The sequence below is a fragment of the Trypanosoma cruzi genome, genomic scaffold, assembly GCF_000209065.1.
Source record: "Trypanosoma cruzi strain CL Brener 1047053517117 genomic scaffold, whole genome shotgun sequence".
Lineage (NCBI taxonomy): Eukaryota > Euglenozoa > Kinetoplastea > Trypanosomatida > Trypanosomatidae > Trypanosoma > Trypanosoma cruzi.
Window position 1 is genome coordinate 303,685 of NW_001849565.1, and position 16,529 is coordinate 320,213.

The 16,529-nt window shown below is 50.0% G+C and overlaps 5 protein-coding genes across 5 annotated transcripts, besides 21 other annotated features; all 5 read left to right on the plus strand.

Moving 5' to 3' along the window:
- Tc00.1047053511435.10 (hypothetical protein, conserved) lies at positions 1–3,379 on the plus strand (the record flags this gene model as incomplete). Its single annotated transcript, XM_803524.1, has 1 exon — positions 1–3,379. A coding segment is annotated over one exon (3,379 nt), but the record flags the coding sequence as incomplete, so codon positions are not given.
- Positions 1–5,421: a sequence feature (heterozygous, Esmeraldo-like haplotype).
- Positions 3,524–3,565: a sequence feature (T-rich).
- Tc00.1047053511435.20 (hypothetical protein, conserved) lies at positions 3,610–7,173 on the plus strand (the record flags this gene model as incomplete). The annotated part of the gene is made up of 1 exon (XM_803525.1): positions 3,610–7,173. One exon carries the CDS (start codon positions 3,610–3,612, stop codon positions 7,171–7,173), a length of 3,564 nt encoding a protein of 1,187 aa, XP_808618.1.
- Positions 5,422–5,686: a sequence feature (areas merged during assembly that could not be assigned to a particular haplotype. This can correspond to areas where the two haplotypes were merged or to regions with more than two copies in the genome that were merged during assembly.).
- Positions 5,687–7,160: a sequence feature (heterozygous, Esmeraldo-like haplotype).
- Positions 5,700–5,723: a microsatellite.
- Positions 7,161–7,633: a sequence feature (areas merged during assembly that could not be assigned to a particular haplotype. This can correspond to areas where the two haplotypes were merged or to regions with more than two copies in the genome that were merged during assembly.).
- Positions 7,307–7,347: a microsatellite.
- Positions 7,349–7,386: a microsatellite.
- Positions 7,585–7,619: a microsatellite.
- Positions 7,634–16,529: a sequence feature (heterozygous, Esmeraldo-like haplotype).
- Positions 7,724–7,806: a sequence feature (T-rich).
- On the plus strand, positions 7,851–11,798 carry Tc00.1047053511435.30 (hypothetical protein, conserved; the record flags this gene model as incomplete). Its single annotated transcript, XM_803526.1, has 1 exon — positions 7,851–11,798. The coding sequence occupies one exon, from the start codon at positions 7,851–7,853 to the stop codon at positions 11,796–11,798; it is 3,948 nt and encodes a 1,315-aa protein (XP_808619.1).
- Positions 11,977–12,199: a mobile genetic element.
- Positions 12,386–12,413: a microsatellite.
- Positions 12,447–12,479: a microsatellite.
- Positions 12,481–14,208, plus strand: Tc00.1047053511435.40 (hypothetical protein, conserved; the record flags this gene model as incomplete). The annotated part of the gene is made up of 1 exon (XM_803527.1): positions 12,481–14,208. One exon carries the CDS (start codon positions 12,481–12,483, stop codon positions 14,206–14,208), a length of 1,728 nt encoding a protein of 575 aa, XP_808620.1.
- Positions 14,544–14,574: a microsatellite.
- Positions 14,717–14,737: a microsatellite.
- Positions 15,051–15,093: a microsatellite.
- Positions 15,328–15,359: a sequence feature (AT_rich).
- Positions 15,405–15,428: a microsatellite.
- Positions 15,630–15,656: a microsatellite.
- Positions 15,763–15,824: a microsatellite.
- Tc00.1047053511435.49 (phosphatidylinositol 3-kinase, putative) lies at positions 15,982–16,529 on the plus strand (the record flags this gene model as incomplete). Its single annotated transcript, XM_803528.1, has 1 exon — positions 15,982–16,529. A coding segment is annotated over one exon (548 nt), but the record flags the coding sequence as incomplete, so codon positions are not given.

Sequence of the window (16,529 nt, forward strand, 5' to 3'; positions counted from 1 at the left end):
GCGATCCGGATCGGCCGTGCAGTATGGTGGAGGTTGTGATCACACCGGCTTCTTGCGGGTGGAGCGAATCACGTGGGATCCGCACAATCCGTACACGCTCGCGCTTACCTCCAATGCGACGCACTTTGAGTTGTGGACCATCCCTCTCAGGGACAAAAAAGTGTACCCGCCCAGGCTTATCCTTCGCCCGCCCGCGCACGACGAACGGTCCGTCACGCGCGGAGTTGTGTTTTCCCCGTTTGACCCAAACCTCATCGTTGTCGTTGTAGAAAGAGCGAACGCCGGTAAGGTGATTGTGTATGACAGACGGCACGTGGAAGTGTTGTGGAGCATGGAGACGACTGGGCCATGCCTTTCAGCCGCTTTCCATCCAATCTTTTCCGATCTTCTTGCCGTGTCCTTTCGGAAGGCAAAGACGAAGACCAATTCACGTGTGCAGTTTTTCCGCGTTCAGAGTGATGTCATTGCGGCGCCTTCCCCGACGGAAACGAACCACTCCAGCGGTGAGAAACTGGCGAGTGCTCCGGCACCGTTGGAATCAACGGACGTCTTGCCTCCCATCGATAGTATTGACTCACTCAATCGACTACGGTGGAGACCGTGCGGGAATACGTCCCAAGTGACAGGGGAGGAGGCATGTGTGGAAACAAGTGACGGCGGCATCGACGCTACCTCCTCAAAGTTGTGGTTCGCCACGACGGCGCTTAACGGCCAGGAGATTAGTGTCTGGGATGCCGCCAACGGCTTTTCTCCCATTTTTTCCATCCGAACTGTCTGTCATGGGCGCGAGTTTGTTCGACAGGGAGCCCACCACGTGAACCCGACCCTGCAGGAATTACCTCTGCAGGAGCCAACAGACTGTGTCTGGGTGAATGCGTTGACACTCGTCTCTATCTTCAAAGACGGGGGGGTTGTGCTCACATCCCTCCTGGATGAAAAAACAACCAGCAAGGACACACTGTTCCGGTGCATAACCGACTCCAACACGCAGGTGTCCGCGGGATCCGACGTGCTTAGTCTCAGTGCTATACTTCCTACGGCGGCGGTGGTGGCCGATTACTTTGGGCGCAGCTTTGCGGTGCGCAGCAGCTCCTCGCTTCTACGGGAGTACTACACCAAAATCATCAACGCCGAGAAGCGAGAGTTACTGGAGGAGTTGGCATCAGGAAAAAAAAATGCGGTTGGTGGTGGTGGTGTTTTGAGCTCCCCTTCTCCCTCCTCTGCGGCGGTTTCATTGGGGACTGTAAAGCATCATAAAGAGTCCTCACGTGCCACGCCCACGGGTGGAATGATGTTTGACACGCGTTATTCCCCACTGCCATCCCACTGGTCCACGCAAACACCGCTGCTGCAAGCCTCCTTTGAGAGACGGTTTCCGAGTTCTTTGGCTAGCGCCCATGCGATCGCAGGGTCTCCGAACAGCGGCAGACGGCTAGAATTTCTTTTCCCCCTCCTGTTCTCTCTCGTCCCGTCGCCGTCGCCGGTACTCACAGTTGCAACGACAACAACAAGAGCAATGGGAGTTGATCGAGTTGCGGCGAACGATGATGCCGAAACGAAGAGTGTGGATAGATTTTTGCGGCGATCCCCATACTTGGTTGCTCTTGATTCACGACACCGCTCTTCGAGGGGCGGACTGGAGACGCAGAGTGAGAGTGGGCTAGAAGAAAAAGCATGTAGCTTCCCGACACGCCACGGCTTGGATGGGGCAGCAGCCACGGCGAAGAGAGGATTGTTTGGGGCACGTTCAGCTTCCGCGAATGAACAGAGCCTCAGTGAACATCGTGGCCTAGTGTCGCCTATGATTTCACTTATGAATGCTCTGGCAATGACCAGCTCTTTTTCACCAACGCAATCTGAAGAAGGGAACGCCAGGCGTACGAATTTATTTACACCAGTGGGTCGAACGAGTGGAGGCGCCGTTTCTCTGTTACAGGAGACACAGGCCGGTTGTGCCAACTTGACCTCGGAACACGCTGCAGATGGAGGCTCAGTGGAGAAGATCCCTGCTCAGCCGCCGCCCCTGGGACGAAGATCACTCGTCAAACCCGTGATTGATTGCTTTGTCCTTTCCAATGAGACGTGTGGATGGGCCTATGTAGAACAAACTTCTGAGGAGGATACGTTTGTACGCTATGCGTTGAATTGGGAGATGGGCTTTGATACATCCCGCAAGATGAGAGCACATCGTCATGCAGCAACGGAAGACATTGCCACAACAGAGACTGAGGATGTTGATCAATGCTTTGCGAGGATGATGGGACACAACTCAAAGGTTTGTAGGTCACGTGAGCGAGAATTGCAAGCTGCAACAAAGGCCATAAGTGAGGAAAGGGACAACGTCCCTGGCGTGGATGGTGCAACGGCCAATTCCGGTAAAGGAACTGGAAATAGTGAATATCCCTTGGGCTCCGTAGATCCCAGGGGCCGACTCTGGGCTGCGGCTGCGTATGCGTGGCGCAGCCACAATGTGACACTCATTACATCGCTTGTGTGCAGTTACCTGGAATATACCTCCCTTGTTGGTGACGTGCAGTTTTGTGCTGTGTTATATTTACTTTTTTGTCTATGGTGGAAACAACGAGGGATGTCGGTGCGGAGTTATGCATGTCCCCTGTTTCCAACGGGCGAGAAACCAGCGGGGAATGCTCAAGAGTATGAAAAGACGCGGGAAGCCACCAACGGCAGCCCGTGGCAATGGAAAATGCGAGCGCTGCAGTGGATAGAGCAATATGTTACTCGTCTCTATGAAAGAAAGCTCTATGTTCCGCTCAACGAGTTACTCATCATTGTGCCTGAGGTGATGGGGAACTTCAGCGCAGGGTTACCGCGTGCCGAGGACGTTGCACAGAAGTTATTCACATGCGTCTATTGTGGAACTTGTCCAAAGTCCGAGTTGGTGCCACGACCTCCCAAAAAGGGTGAAAGGCTGTTTTTGCACACCGCGACACCCGCAACATGTGTTGAGGTGAGCGATGGAACGAATGAGCGTTTAAGCTCGGATGACGATTCAAGCGATAGCTTTGAATCCTCCCTCAGTTCCTCCCACTTCTGCATGTACGTTCACGATGAGCCTGCGGACAGTGGAGCATGTAACGATAGTGTGGTTGTGGCAAAGGAGAAGGTCAACGGTGGTGAATCGGCGCATCCTCTTGCCAAGTGTGGCGTCCCGCCGCGGAACGCGGTCTGTTCTCGTTGTAGAAACGCACCTCTTATGACGTGTGTCATATGCGAGGAGGTCGTGGAGGGAATGTACTTGTGGCTTCTTTCCTGTGGCCACGGGGGACACGTCCATCATATAAAAGAGTGGCTTGAAGTGTCTAACGAATGCCCGCGGTGTGGAATCCCAGTCCTGCACCCAGCGGAACAGCTCAGATGATGTTGTCGCACACGCATTTTGGCTGCATTCAAACGGATTTTTTTTACTGCTTGCTACCGTGATTTTGTTGCGTTTTTCGTGTGTGTCCGTTTTTCGTTTTTGTTTTTGCGAGGGTGAGATTTGTAGGGGTTGGGGGTGGATTGATTTCTTGTCGTTTCTTTTCTTTTTTGTTTTGTTTTTTTCTCTGAAGCATTTGCGGGGTGAACTGGGGAAGGGCGTGCCTCTCTGCGATGTCCTTGCCGCCGCGATTGTCATCGTGCTCCCTTGTGCACACCGTGAGCCTTTCAGCGTTCTTTGAGGATGGATTCAGACTGGCGTCATCTTCCTCGCCGTGCTTGTCGCGGCACCACACCGGCGACGCAGGCCAATGTTGCACCACTGCAGAGGAAAGGAATGTGCCGAGCCCGTGTGGAGGGCCAGCGGAATACAGAGCTGGAGAAAAGCGTATCCGGCTGTCTTTGAGTTGCACGAGCACCCAAGATATCACACCAAGCAGCGAGGGCAAAATGGAGTCGGCGGATCTTCTCTCTGGAGATGGGGCTGAAGAAGGCAAGCTGCTGCCATTTCATAAGGACGATGCTTCTCTCCTTCTCGAGCCTGCCGCCGCCTCGCTCGTTCGCTTGGGACCGAGTGGGTCGTGGTTGGGTTCACCCCCTCGCAGCGTGCCGGAGAAGTGCGATGGCGTTCCAGGCGAAGAGCAGAGATGGACCTCGTCGCTTCCGAAGGGAGGGAACGAAACGGCAAACTCCGCTGAACTTGCCTCATTGCTGCATACGGCGCTTCTGGAGTGCTACAGGGAAGAGGATGAGTTGCTGAAAAGGGGACGGGAAGTGGCGGTGAGCAAGAAGGAAACGCGTCACTGCGCACCAAAACTGGTGACAGAAGAAAAGATGGAGAGGGCGGAGATGAGGCACCGCCCATCCCCGTCAAATTCGTCGTCGTCGTCTGGTACATTTGAAAGAATGGTGGATTACATTCATGCACAGAAGCGTAGGCGCCTAGAGCAATCGGAGAGACTGGAGATTCAGGTGCGGGATATTGCACGGGTGAAGGAGCTGCCAGTTCTTGTGGAGGATGCCGTCCGATACGCGCAGCAACTGTTTGAGTGGAGTTGCAAATGTGGCGGCAACGATAAGGGTGCCTTTCTCGCAGAAGCAGGTGCGGTGCATTCTGACGAATCAACGTTGGATGATACGTGCTCCCCTTCCGGCACAACGCCGGTATTTGCAGGGTCCACTGCAAGTGACAACAGGGAGGCCAATAATATGTTATATGCCAAGTTTCCACCACCGCTCTTTCGTACCTCATCCTTTGCAGCCGCTGTAGGACGACTCCTGCGGTGGGTAAGAACATGGCAACGGGCAATGCCAGGAGGGGTCAGTGTGACGGAATCCATTCCCACTAAGGCCGGGGATAAAACACAACGTAACGGGAGTACGAAGGGAGCGGCGTCAAGAAAAATGTCCACGAAGGCCGTGTTGAAGCTGAGTTCAGCATCATGTCAACAGCGGGAAAGGCATGTTCGCCAACTGGAAACAAGAGAAAACAGCGGTTCTCTCAATGATGATGGTGGTGAGAGGGAAGAAGAGGATGATGGCCGTGTAGCTATGGCTTCGAACAGGAAGAAAGAAGAAGGGCATAAACATAAACGTACAGCTCTTCAAGGTTACCGGGATGATTGGATCTGTATGGCAGATCAAATGCTTGGAAACAGCAATCGACACATCACGCCGAGCCCTTTCAGAAGTGGGTCTCCTTTTGAGTCAATAGAGGAGAAGGAATATGGCTTGGCTACTGATCGTGTCATTTACGATGAATATGGTAACCGTTTACGCAGTGTGCGCCTGGCAAAAAAGATGGCTGAGGAACGTGCACTGTATGAAGAGGCTCAAAAGGCGCGGGAGCAGCGACGTGGGTACTTTGCTCGTGCTGAGGAAGAAACCCGTTCTACCCGTCGAGCTCTTTTTGATGAAGTGATTGACAGTGGAAGTGACGAGATGAGCGAGGATTCAAATGAAGATGTGACCAACATCGCAGTTCTGCATGGGCCATGTGGTGTGGGAAAGACGGCGATTGTTTACCTTGTGGCAGAGATACTCGGTTACCGTGTGGTTGAGATGAATACCTCCGTACGGCGCTGCCCAAAGAACATTGATCGCCTATTCTCGGAGGTAACACGAAGTCGGCGGCTCAGTGGCCTTGCTGCCGGAAAGGCAATGGTCAGCATTGAGGAGGAGTTAAAGAAGTTGAAGTCCGAGCACGCTGCTGCCCTTGCCGCGGTATCTGCAACAGCCTCTGAAATAAGTGAGACGACGAGTTTGAAGAAAAAGAAGAAGAAGAAGAATGTCATCTCTGCTAAAGCGGTGGCCGCTTTCTTTCGACCACGTGCAAGGGCAAAGTCCTCAGAGGTGATTCTTGTTGACGGAAGCCCCACAGTTTCCGCAACGGTGCCGCCGCATGATAAGCAGGTGCTGAATCACGCTGAGGATTGCAAGTATGGAAAACGTGATGGGGAAGCAAGTGTGACGGTGGAGCCAATGTTTGGGGGCCACGAAGGCACCACTCGTACACTTTTATTATTTGAGGATGCAGACGTTATTCTTGGTGATGAAACGATGAAATCGTTCTACACCGCTGTTCGTGATTTGGCGCAGCGCAGCAAAGTTCCTATTATTGTGACAATTTCCTCCTCTGCCTCCTCCAGCAGCAGCAGCCCTACAACGACCACAATGCAGGAGCCTGAAGCTGTCCAGATTGTGCCACTGGATGCGGCGCAGGTATCGCATTTCTTTGGAAAACGAACCCCATTCACTGCTATTGAGCCGATGTCTCGTGCTGCCCTCTTCGCACAGTTGCTTGTGGTGGCGGCAGTGGAACGGGGACTTGTTATGGTGCAGGGTGGGGCTGCTCCCCACAGGGAAGAAAAAGATGAAGTCGGAAGCAGCTTAAACCACAAGAAAAGGAGAACGGAGGAGCCCATGCTTCCAAGTACTCCTCTGGAACTGGTTATGGTAAAAGATGTGACGAAATTTCGGCAGCTTGCCGATGCTATACGGTCGGAGGTGTACAATGACGACTTGGAGACGCCATCCCTTCCTCTCAATGATCCTGCAGATGTACGGTTGTGGCTTAATCGCCTGCAGTACCTTCTGTTGGTGGAGCAATGGCCGGCGTCAGCGACATCAATGGGCTCTCGTCATGATGAATGTATTTTTGGCGGGACGCGCATTCTCCCCAGAAAAACTGACGCATGTTCTAATGCTATGCAGTTTGCTGGTGTCAAAAGTCACTGGGATACACAGCTGGGTCGTGTACTTCGGGCACCAGAGTATGAACGGCCGGCAGTCTCCTCCATTTGGGAGTGGCAGGAATTTCAATACGCAGAAGAAATTGCCGCTGATATTAATGCCAATTATAAGTGCAGTGATGGTTTTATTTGGGAGACCCGCGGCAGCAACAACAGCAACGGTAGTGTGCTTTTAACAACCCCCCAAGTCGAAGTCCCAATTGCGGTGGAGTTGGCGGAGGTTCTTCAAGGGGTTTTCCCCAATGATGTTTTTTGCCAGCAAAAATGCAAAGGAGGAGTCGAATCTGTCGATGGAGTGCGTAGAAGGTGCACGACAACGACAAGGGAGCGCATAGATGCATTTGGTGCTTGGTGGCGCCGCACAAAAAAGAAAGATGCTGTAAAGTTCCATGTTGCCGCACGTAGCGCGACTGCCTATGAAGATCTCATTGGTTTCAGCTGCCTGCTGCAACAGGCTTCCCCTGTGGGGAAAGGAATCAGTGGATAATGGCGGTGGTGTGGAGAATTCCCATTTCCAAGTGCCGGCATAGAGAAACGGAGATAGGCGGAGAGGCATGCGTTAAAAAGGAATGAGTGTGGGTGGCACCGCAGTGGAACAGAGCATAACCAACGAGGGCAGCAAAAAAGAAAGAGAGAGAAAAAAAAAAAAAAAAAAAAGAAATTATATATATATATATATATATATATATACATGCATATAGAACACAGAGTAAGAGTCGTGCTGTGAAAACTTTTTTTAAGGTTTCGCGGCTAATGTCATTCACAAGTGACGTGTTTTTGTTTTGTTTTTTGGTCCTTTTTTTGATCTTAGCCTTCTGTTTTCACTTGCGCACTGTCCTCTGTATGTGCATTTTCTCTTGTTTTGTTGGGTCACCTGCTAAGATGATGAGGAAGCACCAGAGAGAGAAAAAGAGAGAGAGAGAGAGAGAGAGAAAAAAAAAGGTTTAGCAGATGGCGAGAAGCGGAGAGGGAGAAAGAGGGAAAATGCGTTGATCCCCAAGACTTTGGTGCGGCGGGCCGCACAACGCGGATCGTCCTTTTTTTTTTTTTTTTTATGCTTTTATTTTTGTCCTTTTCCTTCTTTTTTTTTTTTTTTTTTTGTTTTTTTTCTTTTTTCTTTATGTGTGCAGTTGTGCAGGGATAGGAAACAGTGAACCGTTCCGCATGTCGCTTCCTGCTAGAGCCACTCAGTCGCAGCCTGCGGACGTCACATTTGAGTCGCATCAAAGCGGCATTCAGCGCGTGATGATGTGCCCCATCGAATTTGGCACGTTTACTGGGATCCAAACGGAACAGCTTGGGAAAAACGCGGGAATTGGGCTTAAACAGCAAAACGTTTGTCTGCGACACCTTTACACGGGCGAGGTAGTTCGTGCCGACAGAAACCACAACTGTGGGAACAGTAGCAATGTCTTTATCCCCCACGGGGTCGGTAAATTAGCCTGTTTCTTCTACGCCAAGGGTGGCACCGTTGGTTTTGCAGGGAAGCCTGGTTCTCCGGTGGGTTTATCGCACACAGTGGTGATTAGTGAGTATGGGGAGGTGGAAGAATTGCGGGATGCCGTTTTGCTCACCTTTTCCATGTACACAGGTTCATTCAGCTACGGCAGACGACAGGGAAAGGGACGGCTGACGGTGTATCCCCATTACTTTATAGACTGTCTTTGGGACAACGATGCACCGCTTTTGGACCGCACGCCGTGTGTCCTTTGCTTTTTCTCCAAGGATATCATGTCGCCAACGGATGAAAAGAGTCAAATGAAGCCAACGCGAGTGGGTGGGAATTCCGGAAAAGATATGGCTGCAAATGTAAAAACCCAATACATTGGTATGATCTCTTTGATTTCATCTGGGTTGACGCCGCATCGGGGATCCTTTGCGGGCCTTGCCTGGGCAGAGCAGGCACGTTTTGTTCCAGATGGAATTGGGGAAATATTATACCCGCAGGGCATTCGTTACTGTGGATTTTGGCAGTGTGGTCAAAGACACGGTTTTGGCGTCGAGTACGATCCGAATAAAAGTACCGTTTACATGGGTGGTTTTGTTTATGATCAGCGCGAGGGATCAGGAACGTTGCATTACTGCACCACAGGCGTAATTTTTTCTGGTAGCTGGAAGAAAGGGAACCTTACCGAGACATCCAACGCTATTTTACCCACAAGCCCTTTTATCTTACAAGGGGGACTTTGGAAAAGCTATGAAAATTGGTCTTTTGAACATGGCGCGTTGATGCGTTCATCCGTCCCACTCAGTGGAATTTGGGAACCGCTGTTTCTCGCATTTGATGAGAAGCTCGCCTCTGCCCCTTGGGAACATCAGGGTACATCGCCCACAACAAAAACAACAACAGCAACGACAATGGAAGGGTTGGACAATGATGAAAAAAATCACGCAGACGAAAAAAACATTTTGCTCCTCTCGAATATGATGCAGAGTTCTGAATTTAAGGCCCTATTGGTGCCCTTCCAGCGGTGTTATTATTTTCTGTACAAGCCATGTGTGGGTCGGGGACGAAGGAACTGCAACGGGAGTTCTTCTCTCGAGGAGGATGCAGGGCATTCCCTCACGCAGTGGGCGTTCTCTAGCTTCTCCTCTCCTGCAGCGGCGAGAAGTGCGCCGGTTTCCCGCAGTTCGTTGTTGACTGCATACGATGATGAAAATCGCCCGCTTTCTAACTCGCATGATATCCTTCGCAGTCGATGGGCGAGTCTGCGTTGTTTCCAGCAAGAAAAATCGGATATGAAATCTTTAGAAAGGTTGTCTCCGCTTGTGTTGCAGCTGCGTGAACTTGGAAGCGATTATCGTCAGGGGTTTGGTGAAGCACCGGGGGGTGGATGTTGGTCCTGTCCATCCTGGTGCGAAGAGATGGGGGTGGTTGGAGGGAATGGTGACAATAGTAAAAGTAACAGTAGTAATATTAGTAATGGTATTGGTAGTGGTGCTATTCGTTGTTTTCACACTGAAAGCGTGGTGGAGAGTTTGGCGAAACGGATGTCTCCAGCGAAACTGTTTGAACGTGCGATGCGTGATCTAGCCTCATTTGTATCTTCTGTACGACTTCGACTACTTTCATACGTGGCGGCACATCCATTGGCGTGTGATGTGTCCGTGAGCAAACGCGTTCTTGCCGTCTGTTGGGACTCTGTCTACGCCCTTGTGGCTCCCGTCATCCACGAGCTCGCTGCAGCGGCAGAGGCGGAGGCAGTCATTGCCGCATCATTGGCCCTTCAACGATGCACCTCTCTTGGCCGCCACGATTTTATCCCGATGGCGTTTGCAAAAAACTTTGATTATTTTGAGGAGGATCGAAAGGTGACGAAGTGGCTTGCGCGTTTGTTTAGTTCTCCCACCCATCACAGCCGACGTGTCGTGGAGCAGACAATAAATGGGCAGTTGTTATGCTTTAGCCCACATGTCGGTAGCGGGCAAGAAACCCCAGCAGTGTACTTTTCTCCAGCATGTATGTTTGCAGCCTTCGATTCCGTGTACAAAAGTTCCTTGCGTTTGTTTCCCCAACATCCCCTCCTCCAGGAGCGTTGGATGAGTTACAGTGTTCTGGAGGCGTTTAATTACGCAGAGGGTATTGTTCCACGTGACGCGCTCAGTCCACCAGCTGTTCTGCGAATCCTTCATTTTCTTGCCGCTGAAGTCAACCCACGCTACCCGTTTCCTGGCGGAAGTACGGAATTGAGAGAAGATGCGATTACCTCTAAGGGGTGGGAAAAAGCCTTGCATGTGACAAACGGAAACAGCACCAATAGGAAGGATGGCCGCGAACCCTCTGCAATTATGGAAGGTGACACGGTTGATGTGGAGTCGTGGTTAAATTTCTTTACGGCGTTCTACTCAGCACCGAAAGAGGCGACGGAAGTTGTTTCGTTGCTTGACTTTTTTCGTGATGGTGTGGATCGCTTGCAAAGTGTGTATCCATCGGTTCGAGTGAACTCTTTACGTCCTTCCGCCATGGACGCTACTGTCTTGGAAGGCGGCGTGTTGGGTATTGTGTACCCACTTGATGAATTGGCCGTACGTACGCGATTTGTACTGCTTGCTGCCAGTGAATGGCTAAGAAATCGCCAGCAACAAGGCGGGAAGGAGTGTGAGTGGAATATCAATGATGGTAAGGAGGTGGAAATGACGACCAATGGGGAAAACGGAGACACATCACGGAAGGCAAATGGACTCATTCGACGGGTTCTTTCTCTCCCCATCTCTGTCATGCAGCCGGCATTGAGTCAGCAGGCGGATGAACTTTCCTATGAAGCGATTCACATGCATGAGGACGGTTTGATGCATTCGGCTGAACAGCGGCGTCAACAGGAGATGTCGTCTATTGCGAATCCGTCATCGGAGGTGCTACTTTGGATTGTGGAGTGTATTGGGAGGGTGTTGGAGTCACCAAACTTTCCATCCGCGGTGACGAGCTCCATGGCTCCCAGAAGGACATCCATGCAGCCACGAGAAACACAACAACTTCGGCAACCCGATCCGTTGCCATTCAATTTAGGTAATAAGGAACGATGCGATTTTCCCGCAGACTTTACAGTAACCACGCCAAAGGAATCCTCGTGGGGAGGAGCTGTTTCAGATCAAGATGAGGGCAATGTCGTTGGCTCACAGTACCTCCGATATCAGTGGAAACACTTTATTCCCAACAATATGACGTTCCCAAACCGCAGTGCGTCTCTGCCATTAGGTGATACGAATGAGAGTCATGCCAACACATCCGTGACGGCAGCTGCAACCACGTCAGAACTTCTTACAGAAGCTGAAAATCTACAAATTTTGTTGCTGCAAAGTTTTCTTGCTGAAGTTGGGCTTTGGATAACGCTGGATATGCATTCTTGCTATGATAATGAGGAAGATGTATCCTCCACATCCCTTGCAACTTACGCCATCTCCCCAAGAGAAGAGAAAACGGTGAGGCGCTGTGTAGGTAAGGAGGCGATTCTTTCTCTACAATTAGGTCTTTCCTTTCTTGGCTCTCGAGCGTGGGAAGTACTGGCAGATGCGTGGCTTGCGGCCTGTCTCAGGCTCCGTGCGAATGCCTCAGCCTTTCCCCATACGAGACGTAAATGTAATCCCATTGATGCTCTGAAATGTGTTCACTGATGACGTTTTTTCTTTTTGTTTTTTTTTTTTGTCTTCATGAACAACTATTTCGTGTTGCGTCGATGTTTTGATCTGCGGAAATATGGAAATCTATCTGTGTGCATACATGCACACATGCGTGTCACATTGAGGGTTGGAAGGAGGGAGGGTAATAAAAGTATTTTATCTTCTTGTTGCTAGGGGCTTTTGAAGAGAATGATCACGGGAGAGCTGGCTAACTAAATTATATATACCGGTAGCCGAATGCATTCCTTTATGATACTTTTTTCCTATCCTATGAATTATTGAGGAGAAAACATTGAGGCCTTTAACTGCCTATGCGTTAAACCCTTTTTCTTCCTATCTTGTTTGGTTTTTCTATAGATAATTTAAGGATCCGGCCAGCGCCCCAGAAGATTATTCTGCGTTGTTTCTTCTTTCTTTGTTTCAATCGTTTTATTCCTGTGAGAAGGTAAACAGACGGACAGAAGGAAAGAAAGAGAAGGAAAAAAAAAAGTGAAGGCACAAACATTTGAACTATTTATTTTGAGTAAAGGAGGCCACAGGAAAATAGCGGGGAGGACGTATATATTGCCGACGTTGGAAAGATATAAATATATATATATATATATATATCCTCATAAATATAAATATTATAGAACGTAATTGTTTTTCTCTTCTTTTTTCTTTTTTTTTTTTTTTAATGGCTTCGCTTGTCGTTTATACTCGTGGTCCTCGCAGCGCGGGGCAGAGGCCACCTGTGGCCACCGAGCATGGTTGCTCTTCTCAGAGTAGCACGTTGCCGCCGCCGCGATCGTCCGAGAGTACGGTGCCTAATGGATACGACTGGGAGTGGAACGGCGGTTCCGACATTGAAAGGGTTGTCAACGGCCATGGACGTCGGGGGAGCTCCGAGTACGTCCGTGGAAGTGTGCGGGCTGCGTTGCCGGTGAGTTACGGAGGCTCCAACACCAGCGAGAGGAATGTGAGCAGTCATCTTGAAGAGCTGGATGCGAGCCCGGAGAGGATTTACATGGAAAAAGATCGCGTTAACAGGCAAATGACAGATAGTGTGGGCCGAAGTCGTAGGAATAGATACGACGATGACCCGTTTAATGAGGACGACTACAACTCCGATGAGGATGAGGAGGAGGAGGACGATGATGTTCCACGAATTGCCATCATTGGTGGCCGCCACAACGAACAGTTTGTGCGCGAGATCCTGTACGGCACCCCGCGCGCCGGTGAGTTACCAGAAGGTCTTCACCCCCACCAACAGCAACAAGAACGATATTACACGGAACCGTTTGATCGGGAATTTTCGGCCACCGGCACCGGATACGGTGAATCGGGGTTGCGATCTGACAGTAAGGAAGAGCGAAGGGTTGTTTTCATGCAACGGTCGTCGCAAATGCGGCAAGAAGGACATCAGCAGCAGCAGCAGCATCATTATTATACACAGTCGAAAAGATTCCCTTCGACCGAGCAGTTGCCAGATAAACCTGAGAGGATTGTAAAACTTTCCCCCATTCGCCAGAGAACTGAGGCTGAAGTTACGAGGCCCCGGCCAGCTTTACTGAGCGCGGTGAAGTCACGTTCCTTTGGGGTGGTGCGTTCACCGAAAAGGAGGGAATCCTTCTCCGAACCGGTGCACGGCCGGCATATGTCATATGACAAAGGTGGGACTATGGGGCATGATGCCTCCTTGTCTCCACGTCGGCACTCCCGCCACGAAGATTCGTCGTTAAGGCGGCGTAGCGTGGATTCCAACGTCAAATCACCCTCTGTTTCCAAAGATAAAAACAGCAGAAACGAACGAGAACGTCAACAGCGGTTGAGAAAGCTGAAACAAATAAGGTACAGCGAGGAGGTGGATGATGGTAGCAGGGTGCGGCGCCTTCCATCGCCTTCAACAGAGAATGAATTCGAGGTGAAGGAAACAAAGATGAAACATCGCAGAACGAGAACCATGAGCGGTAGCACTAACAGCGGCGGCGGCAGAGAAAATAGCAGGAGCAGCAGGAAGAAAAGAAGGGCGGCGGGTGTTGAGGATGACGGAAATGAAACCCGGAAAGCGGCTGTCCAATTCAAGCCTGTATTTACGGCTGTGGAGTCTGTGCCGCCAAAGGCCAAGAAGGAAAAGGTCTTCTGTGATTGCTGCCGCGGTAAGAAGGAGAAGAGTCAAAAAGAAAAGCAGGAGGCAGATGACTCAGCGAAGAAAGATGTAGTGAGGCGGCCAAATGAAAAGACGGGAAATGTTGAAGATGAGAAACCTTCCGCTTTAGAGAAAGCGGTGCACGCGGCTCGGAAAACGAAGTCCCAGTCGCAGGTGCAACCGAGGCGTCGAAAAAGAAGGCCGTCGATGCCACCGTCCGACGCGGCGGGCAGCGCGGTTAAAACGCGAGAACGCGCAGCCGCATCCGCATCGTAGCCGCGCTCTCCGTCACCTTATGGGTGCCACCGATGCAGACGTGCCAAATCCTCTCATCGACGGGAGAAGGCTGAGAAAATTCTAAATGGCAGGCGTGCGGTAGAATGGGGTGGGATTTCTGCGTCTTGCATCGCGGTATTTAATAGATCTGGTGGCCGGTGGGAAGTGGGGGAGTGAGGATGAGGAGGAAAAAGAAAAGGAATAGAACAGGACGAGAGAGGTAGAGAGAAGGCGAAGAGGATAGAAAAGAATGCATGGAATAAATAAATTGCTTAGAGGAATCTAAAAGGCGCATTGATATATATACATATATACAGAAAAGAAGGGATGCACACAAATAAAAGGAAAAAAAAAAAAAAAAAGAAACATGTAATGGGAGAAGGGTTGTGGGTTGCCTCTTCAATTTATTTATTTGGACCTGCCGAAAGGAGTTCATGTGTCCCCACCCATCCCATACAAATCTTTTTTTTTTTTTTCGGTGTTCTTTATTTGTGTGCGCCTGTGTGTCTTTTTTTTTTTTTTTTTTTTTGTAAATTATCATTTACTTCAATATTGTTTTGTTCCGTCTTTTTTTTTTTTGTGTGTGTGTGTGTTTCTACTGGCTGGCGGCGCGTGTGGTTCCCATTTAGATGGTGGTAATAAGGTCGATTACTACAAATTACCATTGTTACCTGCTACAATTGCCTTTTTTTTTTTTTTTACTTGTTTGTTTGGTGGTGGGTGGGGGGGGGTAAGTACATGTTGAACCGCAACGCATTGGCCTTCCTGTTGCTGCCTCATATTTGTCTTTATTGTTGTTGTTTGCTTTTGGCATCCACTTCAGTTGTGTGACTACATGTAACGTGTGTGTGTGTGTGTGTGTATGTGTGTGTGTGTGTGTGTATGAAAGCCATGGGTTTGTTTATTTGCATTTACGTGTCGCATGGAGGTCTGGTGGGGGGGGCAGAAGAAGGGTGATGAGGAATGAATAATGGGCCACGGCAGACCCCCCACAATATTCCCATCACGCCTACCGCCATCACCCAAGCACGCACGCGTGCAAAGAGAAAGTGCAAAAGAACAGGGTAAGTTTGGGGTAGGGAACAGCAACTCCCATATTCACGGCGAAACACATACACGATAATTTAAAAAATAAAAAGAAAAAAAAAAAAGCGAGCGGGAGAGGAGGGGGGTCGTATTCAGTCTTATACCCTTTTTTGTTGTTGTTGTTGTTGTTTTTGCTTTATCATGCACTTGGGAACGGTATTACTGAAATAACAATGAATGAGCACATGAGAGAGAGACAAAGAAGTGAGGATGCCTGAACGTCATCAAACGAATCATGCTTTTTTTTCCTTTGCATTTTCTCCACCTGTCCACTTCTACCGCTGCGATGTAGCCGGCATCCTTAAAGGGATATTACAGAAGACCTCGCGGCACCCAAAAAGAGAAAAAAAAAAAAAAAAAAAGGAAGGACGGTGGGGAAGAGGAATAAAAACGAAGAAGGACGCCTTCTCCAGAGAAGAACACCTGGCATTAGCCAAATAAGAAAGTACGAAAGAGAAAAGGAGGAGGAAAAAAGAAAAAAAAAAAAAAGAATAAAAAAGAAAGAATAAAAGAAAACGAAAAAAAAAAAAGGGGGGGGTGTTGGTGGTGGTGGTGGACGACCAAGACACAGCGCCGAGTAAGGTAGGCATTCAAAGGACAAAAAAAAAGGAAAATAAGGTTGGCGGAACCGAACTTGTTGAATAAGCTCAGAATCAGGACTTTAAATCTGTACCGCTTGGGCGTTACATGCAGAAGTACGCTATGCAGCGGCGTCACACCTCATCCGGCTCAAGCAGCGGTGGGGGTGCGACGGGTAATGGCAGTGGTCTTCATGTTTTAGGTTGCGGTGTTGTTGGCAATGGCGGTGGGGGTGCCGTTGGGCGTGGCGTGTCAAGTGGCCCGGTTCCAGAAGTGGCTGCCTCCAGTTATGTGCCCATGTCATCCTCGACCGCCGCGGGCTCCACGGACGCCAGTGATGAGGAGGTGAATCAGCTGCTGAAGGAGCTTGAGTGTTCTGTGAATGGGTCAAATGCAGAAGCCGTGATGCGAGATGCTGTGTGGGCCATAGAACGACGAGCCTTTGCAAGCTGCGACCCGATGAGTCGTGACCTGTTTCTTGAGCAACGCATACGCGATGTTCTCTCCGAGCTGTCACGAACATCAAATCCAAAATTACTTCTCCTTGCTGTGGAATTTATTGATGCTCTCCTTGCTGTGCCGTATACAAATCCTCAACAAAAGTTTACACGACTTTGCCGTAGCCTCTTCATAGTCCTGCATTGTGGCCTTGAGAA